The 14,590-nt window shown below is 63.4% G+C and overlaps 2 protein-coding genes across 4 annotated transcripts in view; one reads left to right on the forward strand and one right to left on the reverse strand.

Moving 5' to 3' along the window:
- Positions 1–1,794: 1,794 nt before the first annotated feature.
- Positions 1,795–10,010, reverse strand: RNPEP (arginyl aminopeptidase). The gene is made up of 11 exons (XM_063356317.1): positions 9,634–10,010; positions 9,078–9,218; positions 7,389–7,537; positions 6,676–6,792; positions 6,314–6,549; positions 5,582–5,695; positions 5,144–5,256; positions 4,679–4,787; positions 3,891–4,115; positions 3,166–3,308; positions 1,795–2,064 (listed from the first exon to the last, which is right to left on the reverse strand). Exons 1-11 carry the CDS (start codon positions 10,006–10,008, stop codon positions 1,900–1,902), a joined length of 1,887 nt encoding a protein of 628 aa, XP_063212387.1. The 5' UTR covers positions 10,009–10,010; the 3' UTR covers positions 1,795–1,899.
- A 1,139-nt stretch (positions 10,011–11,149) lies between these two features.
- Positions 11,150–14,590, forward strand: part of NAV1 (neuron navigator 1) — a 75,689-nt gene continuing 72,248 nt past the window's right edge. For all 3 annotated transcript variants that reach the window (XM_063356414.1, XM_063356416.1, XM_063356415.1), the window contains exon 1: positions 11,150–11,472. The gene's annotated coding sequence lies outside the window, so the exon portion shown is untranslated. The remainder of the gene's footprint in view (positions 11,473–14,590) is intronic.

A 14,590-nucleotide genomic window follows, 5' to 3' on the forward strand; every position in this document is an offset into this window, starting at 1 on the left:
CACGGAAGCTGAGAATCCAACTCTCGTCCTGCAGCAGTTGGCAGAGGGGAAGGGGACAGCGCTGAGGTGGTGCTGCTCCCCGCTTGGCTGTTCGGAAGGGCAACAGTTGGCTTGAGCTGGAGCAGTGGGAGGTCCCTCCTGGGACACGCAGCTGCCCAGACCCAGTGTTTCCACCCCGTAATTTTTAATTCAGGTGAGTGAAGTGTTCCTGGTGCAGTACGAGGTGTGAGCTCCTGCCTCAGTGTGCTGAGGGCGTCGCGGTCTGTGCCGTGAACGTGTTCCTTTCAGTTTTAATCCAAGGGAAGGGCTTTAGGAGCCCTCGAGCTGTCTGCCGGCGGCTCAGGTGAGTCAGACCAGAGGTGGCAGATCCATCTGAGAGCCAAGGGCTCGTTTTCAACTGGAGGGATTGTCTCCAGATGCCTCATAGGTAACGAAGTCTCTTATCAGAGGGCGTGTTAATTGTACCAACAGTCCGCACGTTCCCTGGGAAGTGAGAAGAGCTGCAAATGCAGAAAGGTTTTACGCTGCAACTTGTAAGAATACTACAAGTTGTTATTTTCAGCAATGCTGAATCCACTAGAGGACACCCATTTCCCAAACATGTGCGGCCCCATTCCCTCAGTAAGGAAGAACGGGCTGATTTCAACCATCCCGATTTCAACCGTGCCATAACCAGCCCCTTTGACTCCATTTTTCTCAAACGATTTGGGGTTTGGGGCTTTCTCCTGAGCCCATCTGTGAGGAACCGCGCAGCCTCTGCACCCTCTGAGCTGGAGCACTGCGGGCATCTGTGCTTTGGGGGCAGTTTTGACTTAGTCCCATCTCTGGTGCCCGTAGGGCTTGCTGAGAGCCGCGCTGCATGGCTGGGGTGTATTGTCTGAAAAAATCACTGGTGCTGTTACATCGTCAGGATTTGCCCCTGGACTGCTGTTGTGCCGGCAGCGTGCACCCCTGCGCGGGGGAGGCTGGGGACCTGCCCCTGGACAAGGCTGACCCCCTTCAGCCTGAGCTGCCCCCGTCCCTGCGGCGCATCCCCCCGCAGGGGGCAGGGGATGGGACGGGGGAATGGGCCAACCTTCCCATAGGATCCGGCGCATGCACAGCCCAAAGGCCATGGTCCCTCCAGCCCCCCAGGGCACCCTTGCGTTTCCTGAGGGATGGCGGGACAGGAGGTCTGGCAGGAGCAGCGGGTGGTGGAGGAGCTGCCGCAGGCCTGGGGCTTCCTGAGGCCACTGGGTGTTGCTGTTGCCACCTCAGAGCATCCTTTTGAGCCGCTGGCCGCAGGGGCCTTTACGGCCAGCAGGTTCCCAGGGTTAGTGGTGTTAGTGCAGCCTTGGGGCAGTTTCATACTGGAATTTTGGGGAGTGTGCCATATTCCTGCATTTGAGAAGGCATAATCTGGCTTTGTCTTATTCCTACAGCCTCCACCCAACGTAGGCCACATCACCGGCTCCCTAAAGCCCTCATGTCCTGCTTTACTGGGAGCAGGCCACACTCCGGCGTTGATCCCAGCGAACTGCAATGAGCCCCCTGCAGAGAACCAGCTCCCCTGGCCCCACTGTGACAGCGTGGCAGGAGCTTGGCATGGACCGGCGCAGATCAGGCCCACGGTCACCTTCAGCTGCTCCAGCCCTGAAGCCACCAGGAGAAGGCACCAGCTTCCTAGAGCAACCGGCACATCCTGGACCAGGGCTGGCAGGGTCCCTCCTGGAACACCAGCCTGGTTCAGGGCAGGAGGAGCAGAGTCACACTAAGGCTGCCCTTGGGTCACTGGGAACGGGAAAAGCTCAGAAAGAGAAAAAAATTAGAAATTTTAATTCGGAAACATGTGCAGTGAGGAGAGAGGGCTGAGGTCCTGCCAGAGGGAAAGCCTGTGGAGGGCGCGGAGCCCAGGCTGCACTAGTCCTCTGCCACCTCCAAGCCCAGGATCTTCTTGACGTAGTTCTGGACGTTGACGTGGAGTTGCGGAGCTGTAGCCGAGAAGGTCTCCATGGCCAGGGCCCGGGCTGCCTCCGACCCGCCCCACATGGCACGATAGAGGGGCAGGGTGTACTTCTGCTTCCCCTGCAGAGAGAGCAACAGGGTTACACCCCAGCCCCTGCCCCAGCTCCAGGGAGGTGAAGCCCCAGGAGCCCCACATCTCCCCAGGGCACACCACCTCCAGCAGCGCCCTGATCTTGGCCAGGGAGAGAGGCACAGGGCAGGGTGGAAAATGCCACTGTGGGCAACCCTTGGCTCTGCGGCACATGGAAAGGGGAGAAGCCTTTGGCCTTGGAGAAGGAGTGGGCTTGTGCAAAGCTCCTGAAATTCAACAAAGGTCCTGCACATCCATCAGGGCAATCACCACTATCAGAACAGACTGGGGGATGAAGAGATGGAGAGAAGCCCTGCTGAGGACTTGGGGATACTGGTGGGTGACAAATTGGACATGAGTTGACAATGTGCACTCACAGCCCAGAAAGCCAGCCACATCCCAGGCTGCACAACAAGAACCGTGGCCATCGGGTGGAGGGAGGAGATTCTGCCCCTCTCCTCTGCTCTGGTGAGACCCCACCTGGAGTACTGTGTCCAGCTCTGGGGTCCCCAGTGCAAAACAGACATGGACCTGTTGGAGCAGAGCCAGAGGAGGCCACAGAAGTGGTTAGAGGGCTGGAGCCCCTCTGCTGTGAGGACAGGCTGAGAGAGTTGGGGGGGGTCAGCCTGGAGAAGGCTCCAGGGAGACCTTACTGTGGCCTTTCCATGTATAAAGGGGGCTCGTGAGAAAGATGGAGAGAGACTTTACCAAGGCCTGCAGTGGCAGGACAAGGGGCAATGCTTTTAAACTGGAGGAGGGTAGGGGGAGACTGGACGTAAGGAAGAAATGTTGTATGACAAGGGTGGTGAGCCCCTGGCCCAGGCTGCCCAGAGAAGCTGTGGCTGCCCCATCCCTGGAGGGGTTCAAGGCCAGGTTGGATGGGGCTTGGAGCAACCTGGGCTGGTGGGAGGTGTCCCTGGCCCAGGGCAGGGGTGGGACTAGATCTTTGAAGGTCCCTTCCAAAGCAAACCATTCTCTGGGTCTATCAAGAGCAAGAGCCATCCCCTGGCCCTCTGGCACAGAACTTCAGGTGCCCATCTCTCACCCAATGGCGTGCCACCAAGCACAGCCACCGCCACTGAGGGACGAACCTGGCTGTGAAGGAAGTCCTTGACCTTGCCATACTCAGCCTCGAGGTTGTTCTTGAGGATGATCTGGCACCAGCGGAGTCGCAGCTCAGCGTTCTGGGCCTTGGAGATCTTCGGGTACATCTTGCTCAGCCTCTCCACATTGCCTGCGAGAGGGGGATCATCACCACCCCCATGGGGCCTGTGCTCCGAGGGGACCCTGTGAGCCCATCCTGGCTGTGCTGGAAATCCTCTGGGATCCTCCCGGACACAGACCAGCCCTGGGCCCCACAAGCATCCCAGCGCCCCCAGCTCTGGGAGCAGCCCAGGCACTCGCTGGCTCTGGGCAGGAGGGTGCCCGTGTTGGGCTCCTGGGGCCAGGCAGCCCTGCAGGATGGGATGCCAGCATGAAGGTGGGGAGGTCCCTCAGCGCAAGGAGAGGTGAACACAGGGAGGCAACAGCCCAGCTGAGCCAGGCTGGGGACAGCAGGACTCCTCCCTGCTGCTGCATGTGTCCCATACATCTAGGGACGTGCTTCCCCTGGCTCTCCATCCCCCACCACACTAATCAAGGCTTCCCAGACACCAGGAACCACCCCGCTGGACCACAGCGGGGATGGGCTGATGGCCATGCACCCACATGTCCCGCTGACATGTCCTTGTGTCTCTGTGTCAACTGACTGGACCGGAGCGCATCACCCTGTGTCTCCCCTGGGCACTGGAGCTCCGACAGGTGACCTGGACCTCACCTTCGGGCAGCGGGGATTTCTGCAGGATCTTGTCCAAGAAGTAGACCAGCTGGTACGTCCTCCAGGCTGTGATGTCCACAGCTTCAATCACCTCCACATTCAAGCTGTCAGCTGCCCAGAGCTCTGCCAGCTCCTCTGCCGGCTTCATCAGCTGCTCCCCCGGCGAGAGGTCGGGCAGGTAGGGGGGCCAGCCCGGCGTGTTCAGCCAGCGGTCAAACTCAAAGCCTGCGGCAAGGAAGGGAGGGAGAGCTGGGACCAGTATTCTGAACCCCACGCTGCTGCCCAGACATTACATCAGCCTTCTCCGAGGGCATCCCCAGCACCAGCAAACCTGCTCAGGAATGGCGACGAGCAGAGACTAACAGGGTGAGGCTGTTAAGCCACCCTGGGCTTGGCTTCTGCTTGTGTGGTAATAACCCGGCTGCTGCCAGCAAGATGAGCCGGCTCCAGCATGGAATCTCTGCAGCAAGGCTGAGCTCAGCCTGGGGCACCATCTGAGCCCGATCCCAGCGCTCACTGGTGGCTGTCAGGAAACACTCCTATCCTGATGCTAGAGACTCACCGGGCTCAGCTGGGAGGGGAAACCCCATGAAACAGCACCCGAGCAGAGCACGGACTGTATCCATATGGAAAAATTAGGCTGAGCAGACGCGCATCCGAGCCCAGGTTAGTGCCTGACCCTGGGCTGGCTAGTGCTGCGCTGCCTCCGTCAGAGCCAAAGCTGGTAGCAGCAGCAGCATCTCCAGAAAAAAACCGCAACCCAACATGCAGGAAGGTGCTGTGCTGACCTGGGATGGAGTCCACGCCTTTCTCCTTCAGCTCCGGGAAGTACTCCAGGAAGAAACCAAGGGCGTCGTCCGCTGTGATGCTCTGGAACTTGAACTGGTTCACGTAGGCCTGCGGGGACGGCCGGGGCGTGATGCTGCACACACTCACCATCACCCCCAGCAGTGCTGCCAAGTCCTCCCCACGCTGCAGCTCATGAGACACCAGTGCTGCCCAGCCCACACGGGCCCCTGTTTCCCCCCGACGGGCTGGCATCCCCCCTGGGACGCCTTTGACCACCACCGCTGCCTGCAGCCAGCGTGAGGCCAAGCTCCACCTTCATCTCATTCCCCCACTTCCTACCTCCTCTTCCTCTCCCCAGCCACCCTCTCCAGCCTGTCCTTCCCAGGAATCCCACTGCGCTCTGGCCTCCCGCCATGCGGTTTTGTATGACTTGGCACCTCCACCTGGTACCTCCCTGTACCAACCTGGAGGAAGGCATCGAACTTGCTCTGGTCCCCCACGAGATGGGCCAGGTAGCTCACAAAGCAGTATCCCTTCTCGTAGGGCGTTTCGTTGTAGGTGTCATCCGGATTGACACCTAGAAAAAAGGAAAACCCTCAGGAATCATCTGCCCATCTGCAAAACAAAATGCCCCTCGCGTGTGCTGAGATTTCCGCTTTCTGTGCTGGGTGCAAGTCTGCCATAGAATCATAGGGTTGGAAGGGACCTCTGGAGATCATCTAGTCCAACCCCCCCCGTCATGTCCCTCCTGGAGCCATCGCCTCACTCGGGTCCCACCACCAGCGCTGGTTTTACTGCAAGCCATGAAACACCCCAGCAGCAGGGCTTCCCCCGCCACACCACAGCTCACTTGCCCCGACTCCCCCCGACCGCCTGCGGGAGGACACGGACACCCCACAGACCTGGCTCGATGACCACCCGCAGCTTGTTGAGCGGGTGGTCCTCCCCCGTGTTGTCCATGTGCTGGCGCAGGAGGGCCCTTCCCGTCGCAGCCTCCAGGCAAGTGTACGCCAAACCTGGGCAGAGACAAGCGGGAGGAATTCAGAGACCCCGACCAGACCCCTGTGCGCTTCAAGCACAATAGGCGCTGCTACTGGAGGAAGACAATGTTAGCTTACGAGCTGAGAGAGGAGGAAACCAATAAATACAATGTTAGGATGGTAGAGCTGTGGAGATGCATGGCAACCCAGCTCTCAGCAAGAGGATTTAGAGCCATTAAAATTTAACTGGATGCAGCAAATGGCGCTGTGAGCGCCTGAGCTGTTGGATGTGACTGTGTGCCCAGGGGAAGCTCCAGACTTCTGGTATTGGCTCCCCCCAGGGAGCTGCAGGAGCAAGAGGAAGGTGAGGCTGGACAAGATCGCTGCGCCCACGTCCCTGGCATGTGGCTGCGAGGGCTCCGTCCATCTCTCAGAGCAAAGGCCGTTCTGCTGCTAACACGAAACCCCGGAGTGTTGCAGGCTGCTGTTCTTCACCTCTTCTGAGACGCAGCGCAGGCTCCGGCGCAGCACGCAGCGCTCAGAGGGATGCGCTGAGCTGCAGCACACGGATCCCGAGACCCGCAGGGGTCCTGCCTGAAACAGCACAGCCGCACACAGGGACTCGGCACCCCACGGCTGGGCAAGGCCACGCACCATAGACCTCGGTGGAAATGCGCCTCTGGGCGTACATGGTGAAGCCCTCGTTCAGCCAAAACTCGCCCCAGGTGGCGTTGGTGACCAGGTTGCCAAACCAGCTGTGGGAGATCTCGTGGATGATGACATCTGCCAGGGAGCGGTCCCCGGCCAGCAGGCAGGGCGTCACAAAGGTGAGGCAGGGATTCTCCATCCCGCCGAAGGGGAAGGAGGGCGGCATGAACAGGATGTCGTACCTGCCGGGAAGAGCAGGTGGCCGGGGTCAGACACACCTCCTCCTGTGACGTGGCTGGGGACAGAGGGATGCTCCCTCCCCGGCCCCAGGAAACAAAGCCCTTCGGGAAAAGGAGGGCCTCTGGTACCTGCCCCAGACATAAGGTCCAAAGAGCTTCTCTCCAACAGCCAGGAACTCCTCAATCACCCCATCGTACTCCTTCTTCGCAGCCTCGATCAGGCAGGGCTCGGCCCAGACACGGCTCCTGGCCGAGTGTGTAGAAGAGGAAGTTTTAACCATTAGTGGACTTTTACCCTATTGCTTCATCAGAGAAAAACTGCACGTGTTTATTCCACAGCAAAATACAAGCCTGCTGATAAAGAAAGCTAATGAGACTGATATTGCAAACTGCAGTAATTTCTTTCCTTGTCTGAATGTCAAAGGGCTTTTATATGGCTACTGTGACAGCCAGGAACCCGAAAAAAAAACACCGGCCTTGGGACCCTCCATGAACACGGACCTGCTGTTCTCATTCATGTGCACGGGGGAGAAATGAGCAGAGCCAGGGACACCCTTGAAGGCGAGGGGACCCAGCACCGAGCCCCCTCCTCACTCAAGAGCAGGACGCAGCCTCACTCGGCAGAGCCTGTGGTCGGATGATGCAGCACCACGTGCACAGCAGATGAGGAACTGACTGGGTCATGCTTATGGTTGGCGTCTCCGCGCCTGCCCGCTCTCCAGAGCCCAGCGATGCAGGCAGAGGCTGCAGGCAGCTGCCACGGGACAGCACAGCACGGAAGCTTCACAATGTAGCTCCCACAGCCAGGGCTTAACGCTTGGGTCTCCTCCAGAGCCACTTACCTTGGACCAACGTCAGCAGACACAATGTCCCCAACAGCCAGAGCAATCAGGTAGGAGGGGATCGGTTGGGACATCTTGAAGACGAAGGTGTTATCCTTCTGCTTCTCCCAGCTGGTGGCACTCATCACAGCCGTGAAACCCTCGGGGACCTGGACATGCAGATAAAAACACCTACTATATCTGTAATGTACAGAGCAGGACTTCAGCTAACCCAGCTGGGGATGCCATGATGTCTGATGGCAAACACATCCCAGCATGATGTGGTTGGGTGGTGGGCATGGTGGCTGGGTCCATGGGCACGGCAGGTTTTAGCGCGCAGAGCAGAACAGTAACGCCCTGAGGTCCAGCTCAGGATCGCAGCTACACCCCTGCGACAGCATCGCTCGGCACTCAGGTTCAAACACTGATCGGGTGCAACACCAGCACACCCAGAGCAGCACTGCGAGGTGCCAGCGAGATAAAGAAACGCTGGAGTTGCAGGTGCTGAAAGGGCAGAGAATGCAGATCCTTCAGATGCTGGCTCTCCTCCCATTTCTTACACAATGACTCATTTTTCCTGTTCTCAAGCCGCAATAGAACCCATGGCCGATCCACCAGCCTGGGCTGAGCCCTGGGAGACTGATCCAGCCTCTCCTCTTCCAAACACGGGGCGAGCCCCTGCAGGGCTGTGGAGAATATGGTTTTCTCGGTACAGAGCATCGCACCATGGCTCTACAACAGCCGAGCCCTGCACTCACTCATCCAAGAGAACTCTGCTAAAGCTTTAAGGGCAGAAATTAGAGCAAGAGGCAAAATATTTAAATAAGTTTCAGCATCACCAGCTGATGCCACCACATGCCATTGGCATTGGCTTGGTGTCACAACAATAAGTGGCTTCCCTTGCCCGCAGCAGGCCGGCATGCTGGGGCAGCCCAGTGCCAGTGCCACTGCCTGACCACCTGCATGCAAGGAAGGAATTTAGTCTCATTATTGTACTAAAATCTGTGGACCAGCAGCTGCTCCTTCCATCCTGGAAGCCCAGCAGCTGCTCCTTCCATCCTGGAAGCCCAGCAGCCCCAGCACCATAACCAGGAGCAGGCGTGGCCCGGTGTCACCCCCCTCCTCCTGCTGTGTCCCCAAAAACTTGGCTCGTCCCGATCGCCCTCCTGCTGCTACACATGCCAAGAGCAGGCATCCTGCTGCCCTCAGACTGCTACGGGGAAAAAACAGGGTTTTCTGTGATCATTAGAGGAGTTACTTAAGACAAACGCAGCGGCACAAGGAGAGCAGAGAGGTTTAACACCAAGTTGGTCCCAACAGCCAATATTCTGGCATCAAGCAGCGAGTATCTCAGCCACCTCCCACTAGGAGAAAAGAGCTTTCAGCACGTGCACCTGCTCGCAAGTGGTGTCACCGAGCTCTTGCGGCTGGGGAGAAGCAAGAGGACTACTGGGGTCTGCTTGTATTCATCTAAAGATAAACATAAGAGAAAACTAGGAGTATAAATGAAGTATTTCTCACTCTCCTCTCTGCTGGGGCCTGCAGTGTGGCAAGCATCGCCTCCAACGTGCCAGTGCTGCACAGAGGGCTGGGCAGTGCGGATGATGCCCATGCCCCAATGTTTCGGTGCATCCTGCAAGGGAGCCGGCAGTTTCCCTGCCAGCAAACTTTGCAAACTCACCCCCATGTGCTCCTGGGGGCACCGCTTACCTGCACTGTGGCCGAGTACGTGCATTTGACCGAGGGGGTATCGAAGCAGGGGAAGAAGGACCTGTTGAGGACGGCCTGCCCTTGTGTGTACATGTAGGGCTTCTGCTTCCCCGCCGTCTGCTCAGGAGCGAGCCAGCACACCTGGGGAGGGAGGGGACAGACCCCGGGGTGAGGGGTGTCCCCAGCTCCTCACCCGTGGGTGCTCTCTGCTGACAGAGCGGGGATTTCTCCCCTGGAGGGGTCTAGGCCCGCTCCTGTGTCACCCCTCAGCTGCCCCTATCCCTTCAGCTCCCCTCCCCATCCCCTCAGCTCCACCCCCGTTCCCTCAGCTCCCCGTCCCTTCAGCTCCACACACCCCCTCATCCCTTCAGCTCTCCATCCCCTCAGTCCCCCCCCTGTCCCCACAGCTCCCTGCCCGTTCCCTCAGCTCCCCCTGTCTCCTCAGCTCCCTCCCTGGCCCTCCAGCTCCCTGTTCCCTCAGCTCCCCCACGGCCCTTCAGCTCCGCGGCCCTTCAGCTCCCCCCCCGACCTTCAGCTCCCCCCGTCCCCGACTCACCCCAGGCCCCTCGCCCGCCTCATAGTCGATCTCCAGGCTGAGGAGCTGCCCGGCGCGCAGGGGCTGGGGCAGGTGGACGTGCAGGGCGCTGCCGTAGGTGGCGAAGGGCCGGCTCTCGACGCGCAGCGGCTGCGGGTCCCCGCCGTCCCCGGGCGTCCCGCGCAGCGCCGCGCGCCGCACGCGCAGGGTGGGGTGCGCGTCCAGCCGCAGCGCGGCCTCCCCCTCGCGCGCGCAGCGCAGCTCGAGCCGCGCCGTCCCGCGCAGCCGCCCCGCGCCCGCCGCCGCGAAGGCCACGCGCAGCTCCAGGTGCAGGTGCCGCAGCGACCAGGCGCGCGCGCTGCTGGCCGAGGCCACGTCCAGCCCCGCCGCCGCCATCGCCGCTGCCGGGGGGCGGGGCCGGCGCCGGGGACAAGGCGGGACCGGGCACGGGAGGGCGGGGCCAGGGAGGGGGCGGGGCCGGGCGGGGGCCGGGGGGGAGCCCAGGGCGGGGCGGGGCCGCGGGAGCCCGCCCGGAGGGGGCGGGGCCGGGAGGCGGAGCGGGGCGAGGGGCGGGGGATCCGCGGGGGGGCATCCATGGGTGGGAAAAACTGGGGCGGGGGGGGGGGATCCGGCGGGATCCGGAGGCGGAGATCCATGGGGGGGGATCCAGGGGGAGGGGGATCCGGGAAGGAACGAACATGGGGGGTTGATCCGGGCGATCCATGGGGGGGCGGGAAACACGGGGGAGGGGGAGATCCGGGAGGGGGGAGATCGATGAGGGACATGCCGGGGGATCCCGGGCGGAGGGGATCCATGGGGGACATCCCGGGGGATCCCGGGCGGAGGGGATCCATGGGGGGGTATGCATGGGGGGAGGATCCATGGGGGGGTCCGAGAGGAGCCATGGGGGGAGATCCGAGGCGGGGGGGAGGGGGGAATCCTTGGGGGGGATCCGAGAGGATCCATAGGGGGACATCCGGGGGGGTAAACATGGGAGGGGGTGTCCCGGGGAATACGGCGTGGGGGGGGGAAACCTACGGGAAGGAGATCCTTGGGGGGGCCACAGGGGGGACCAATCGGGGGGGATCCAGGGGGAAGGTCGTGGACGGATATAGGGAGGGATCCATGGGGAGATCCATGGGTCAGAGGGGTCCATGGGAGGGGATCCATTAGGGGAGGATCTGGGGCGGGATCCGGGGAGGATCTGGGAGGGGAAGTGATTGGGGGGGGCTCTATGGGAGGAATGCCTAGAGGGGGGTCCATCCAGGGGGGTGTCAATGGGGGAGTCCCTGTCGGGATCCATGGGGAGGGAGGGGATCCGGAGGAGAGTTCGGGGGGGGGGGGGGTGTCCGTGGGGAGATCCGGGGGTGGGGGTGGGGGATTCAGGGTCTATGAGGGGATCTAGTGGGGAAGCCATGGGTCAGGGGGGATCCATGCGGAATCGATGGGGGGGATCCGGGGGTGGGGGGTGTCCATGGGGCAGGGGGATCCCTGGGGGACCCGGGGGGGTGTGTCCGTGGGGGATCCCCGGCTCAAGCTTCGCCGCCGGCTCCAGGCGCCGCGTCCCGGCACCCGAGAGCGGCACCGGGGGCGGGGGGGGGCCGAGGCCGGGCGGGGCCGGCCCGGAGGGACCGAGCGGGGCAGGGGCGGCCCCGCACCCGCCTTTCCGTGCCGGGGGCCGGGGGACCGGGGGACCGGGAGCCGGGGGCGGGCACCCCCGGGCGGCCGGAGCGGCGGGGCCGGGCACGGGCCTGCGCGACTCCTCCCCCGGCCCGGCGCGGGGTCCCTCGGTCGCTCCGTCAGTCCGCGACCGGCGGCGGCACCGGGCGCTGCCCGGGGCGGGACGGGGCGCAGCGAGCGGTGAGTGCGGCGGCGGCCGCCGGGCTCTGCCCCGCGGGGGCTCCGGGGCGAGGGGGACATCCCGGGGGGACCGGGGGCGGGCGGCGGGACGGGGACACACGGGGACACACGGCCGGGGACCGGGGGTGATGGGGGACATCCTGCGGGGACCGGCGGTGACAGAGGGGACATGCTGGTGGGGATCGCTGGTGCCGGGTTTCCCCGTCGGGGACCGGGGAGACACGGGGGACAGCCCGCTGGGGACGGCAGATGATGGGGGGCACCCCGCTGGGCACCGAGGTGCTGTGGTCATGCTGCGGGGACCAGCGGTGACACGGGGGACACCCTGGCGGGGACTGGGGGTGACAGGCAGCGGCTGTGGGGACTGGCGCCACCTGACGCTTGGGGCAGCCCCTCCGTGTCCCCTCCCCTGTGCCCCCCAATGTCCCCAACTCTCCGCGGGGACCCTGTTTCAGCAGTGGGAGCCGCAGCGGGGGTGGCCCCAGGAGCAGTGTGTCCGGGCTGGCAACGCTGTCCCACCGTGTCCCAGTGCCCCCCAGTGTCCCCCAGACACCCCCGTCCCCATGGGGGGGCTGCGGGAAGCCTCTGCGGTGCTGGAGGCCGGTGCTGGTGCTGGCAGCTCCTGCCTTGTGTCCCCAAACCAGCCCCGGGGAGGGCAGCAGTGCCCACAAAGGGTGACCGGGGGCAGGGTGGGGGGAAACTGAGGCACAGGGGCTGCTGAAATGGGTGGTGGTTCTCCAGAGAGCTGGCCTGGGGTGGGACAACGCGCGTCATGCTGCCCCACAGCCCCTTTCCGCAGGCAGAGAAGGTCGGTGCCAGCAGCCTGTGGTGTCTGCCCTCATTTCGGGCACAGGAAGGTGCTGGGGGGGCCACAGGCACCCATGGGTGGCCCGTGGATGGGTGCCCAGAGCCGTGCAGCTCCAGATGCTCCAGCGTGGGGACAGCAGGGAGGGCAGGGGGGACTTCGGCTTTCTTTAAAATGCTGGTTTCACTGACAGCAAAGGGGCCGGGGACCTGGTGGCTTCTCCCTGCTGGGTGCTCGGCCACCCCAGGGATGCTCCCCCACCCCGGGGATGCTCGGCCACCGTGACTGGGGTGTCTGGGGTGGCCGAGCATCCCCGGGGTGGGGGAGCATCCTCAGGCCCCATGCGGGATGGCTCCCGTGAAGCCGGTGGTGTTGCAGCCCAGCTTCACCCGGCACTGCAGCCAAACTGGGTTGGCACAGCACAGGGGGAAAAATTAAAGGTGACTTTGGCACGGGCCGTGTCCCCCATGGGACATTAATGTGCCGTCACCCCGTGGTGAAGTGTGCGTGCACCAGGGCTCCTGTTTTCCCGGATTTCACCTAGGAAAAAAACAACTGGGAGAAGAGCCAGGGAGCCTGGGTGTGCTGGGCTGGCGATCCTGCGGCCGTCCTTGCCGGATGCCCCTGCCCAGCCTGAAGTGGGCAAGTGCGTGCCCCCGCGCAGGCAGGGTTTGCCCACGGCTGCCGGGGCGCTGCCCGTGCTCCCCAGGGCTTTGCCGTAGCTGCTAGCTCCATCATCCCCGGTGCCAGAGAGTGTCCGGGTGCTCCCAAGGGGGTCACAGGGATGGGGGGAGCCCCCCATTCCCCCCCCCCCTGCAGGGTGTGTTTGTGTCCGTGTTGTTGTAAGGTGGGGTTGGACCCCCCCAGTTTTGCAGCCAGGGAAGCTGAGTCAGGAAATCCCGGCTGGCCCGGCCGGATCCTGGCTGAGTCATTTTGCAGCGCTGAGTAACTGCCCAAGCCGTGCCGTGGGGGTGCAGGGCTGCCCGCCGCCCCCACGGGTGGGCAAGGGCTGCCTGCTCTGCCCGCACACGCCCCCGTCAGCTCCCCGTGGCCCTGGCATCATCGCGCGAGCGCACCGCCTCCTCGCCCTCCTCGCCCTGCCAGCCCCCTGCCTCAGTTTCCCCCCATGTTTTCCTGTGGGTTTCCCTCCTGCCAGGGACTGGATGGGGCAAAAAGCCGGTGGGATGTTGGGTATGGGCTGGATCCAGCCCCGCAGCACATCCCCAGCACGGCTCCTGAGGGGCCAGGGTGGGTCTGAACTGGGGGAGACGGGGTGGGATGGGGACCGTGGGGCGGAGTGGTCCGGTGTTGGTTGGGAGGGGAATGACGTCCCCGAGGCAGGATTTGGGCCTCCTCCTTCTGCTAAGGGGGTCCCCAGGCTGAGTCTTGGGGTGTGGGGAAGGGGTCGAGGTCAGGGAAAGGGATGGGATGGGGACGAGGACTGGGATGGGATGGGAATGGGGACAGGGATGGGGGTAGGATAGGGATGGGGACGGAGACGGGGATGGGGACAGGGAGGGGGATGGGGATGGGAACAGGGATGGGGATGGGGCTGGATCAGGGCTCGGGGTGCAAGTGGGGACGCTGTGGGCGATCCGGCCGGTCTCGCTGGCAGCAGGTTATAAATAACCCGCCGAGACACGAGGTTTTTTCCTGCCACCCCCCCACGCTGCAGCCCCACGGACAGGAAAAAGGTGTTTCCGGCTGCGGACGGGAGCGGGGCCCCGGCCCGGAGGGGGGGATGCAGGGCCTGGGCCAGGGGCAGACGGGCCGGGGGGGCAGGTGACCCCCCCAGGCTGGTACTCGGGGTGCAGCTGCTGAGCCTGGGGCTGTCCAGAGCCCTGACACCCGCTGGGCCACCACAGCCCCCGGGGCCCCCGGCTGGGCTGGCTGCTGGAGCCCCCGGCCGAGCCACCGACCCGCCGTTGGGCCTGACCGGAGCCGTCGTGGGGATGGGACGTGATGCCACCAGGCTTGGGCTCCCCATCCGGTCCCCAGCGCCACCAGGCTCAGGCACCTGGCAGGCGCGTACCCTGGGTCCATGTTCCTCCTTCCTGGCTGGACCAGGATCCATGTGGAGCTGGGAGAGCTGGAGCTGGTGCTGTGGGGACCCTAGCCATGGCCGTGACCCTCGCAGAGCCATTTGTGCTCACTGACCCAGTGGGACATGTCCCCTCAACTGCACTCGCTCCCTGGGGGTTCTGACGAGCTCCAGCGCCAGCAAAGTGAGAGGGGGACATCAGCCTGGGCTGGAGACATTGGCCTGGGATGGGGATACCAGCGCAGGATGGGGACACCAGCATGGGATGGGGA

Source organism: Chroicocephalus ridibundus, chromosome 20 (genome assembly GCF_963924245.1).
Source record: "Chroicocephalus ridibundus chromosome 20, bChrRid1.1, whole genome shotgun sequence".
Lineage (NCBI taxonomy): Eukaryota > Metazoa > Chordata > Aves > Charadriiformes > Laridae > Chroicocephalus > Chroicocephalus ridibundus.

Coding starts and splice junctions, on each gene's coding strand:
- RNPEP (XM_063356317.1), bottom strand. CDS start 10,008: ATGGCGGCGGCGGGGCTGGACGTGGCCTCGGCCAGCAGCGCGCGCGCC. Junction 9,219..9,633: donor AGGCGGGCGAGGGGCCTGGG/GTGAGTCGGGGA, acceptor CTCCCTCCCCAG/GTGTGCTGGCTCGCTCCTGA. Junction 6,793..7,388: donor TCTGCTGACGTTGGTCCAAG/GTAAGTGGCTCT, acceptor ACACTCGGCCAG/GAGCCGTGTCTGGGCCGAGC.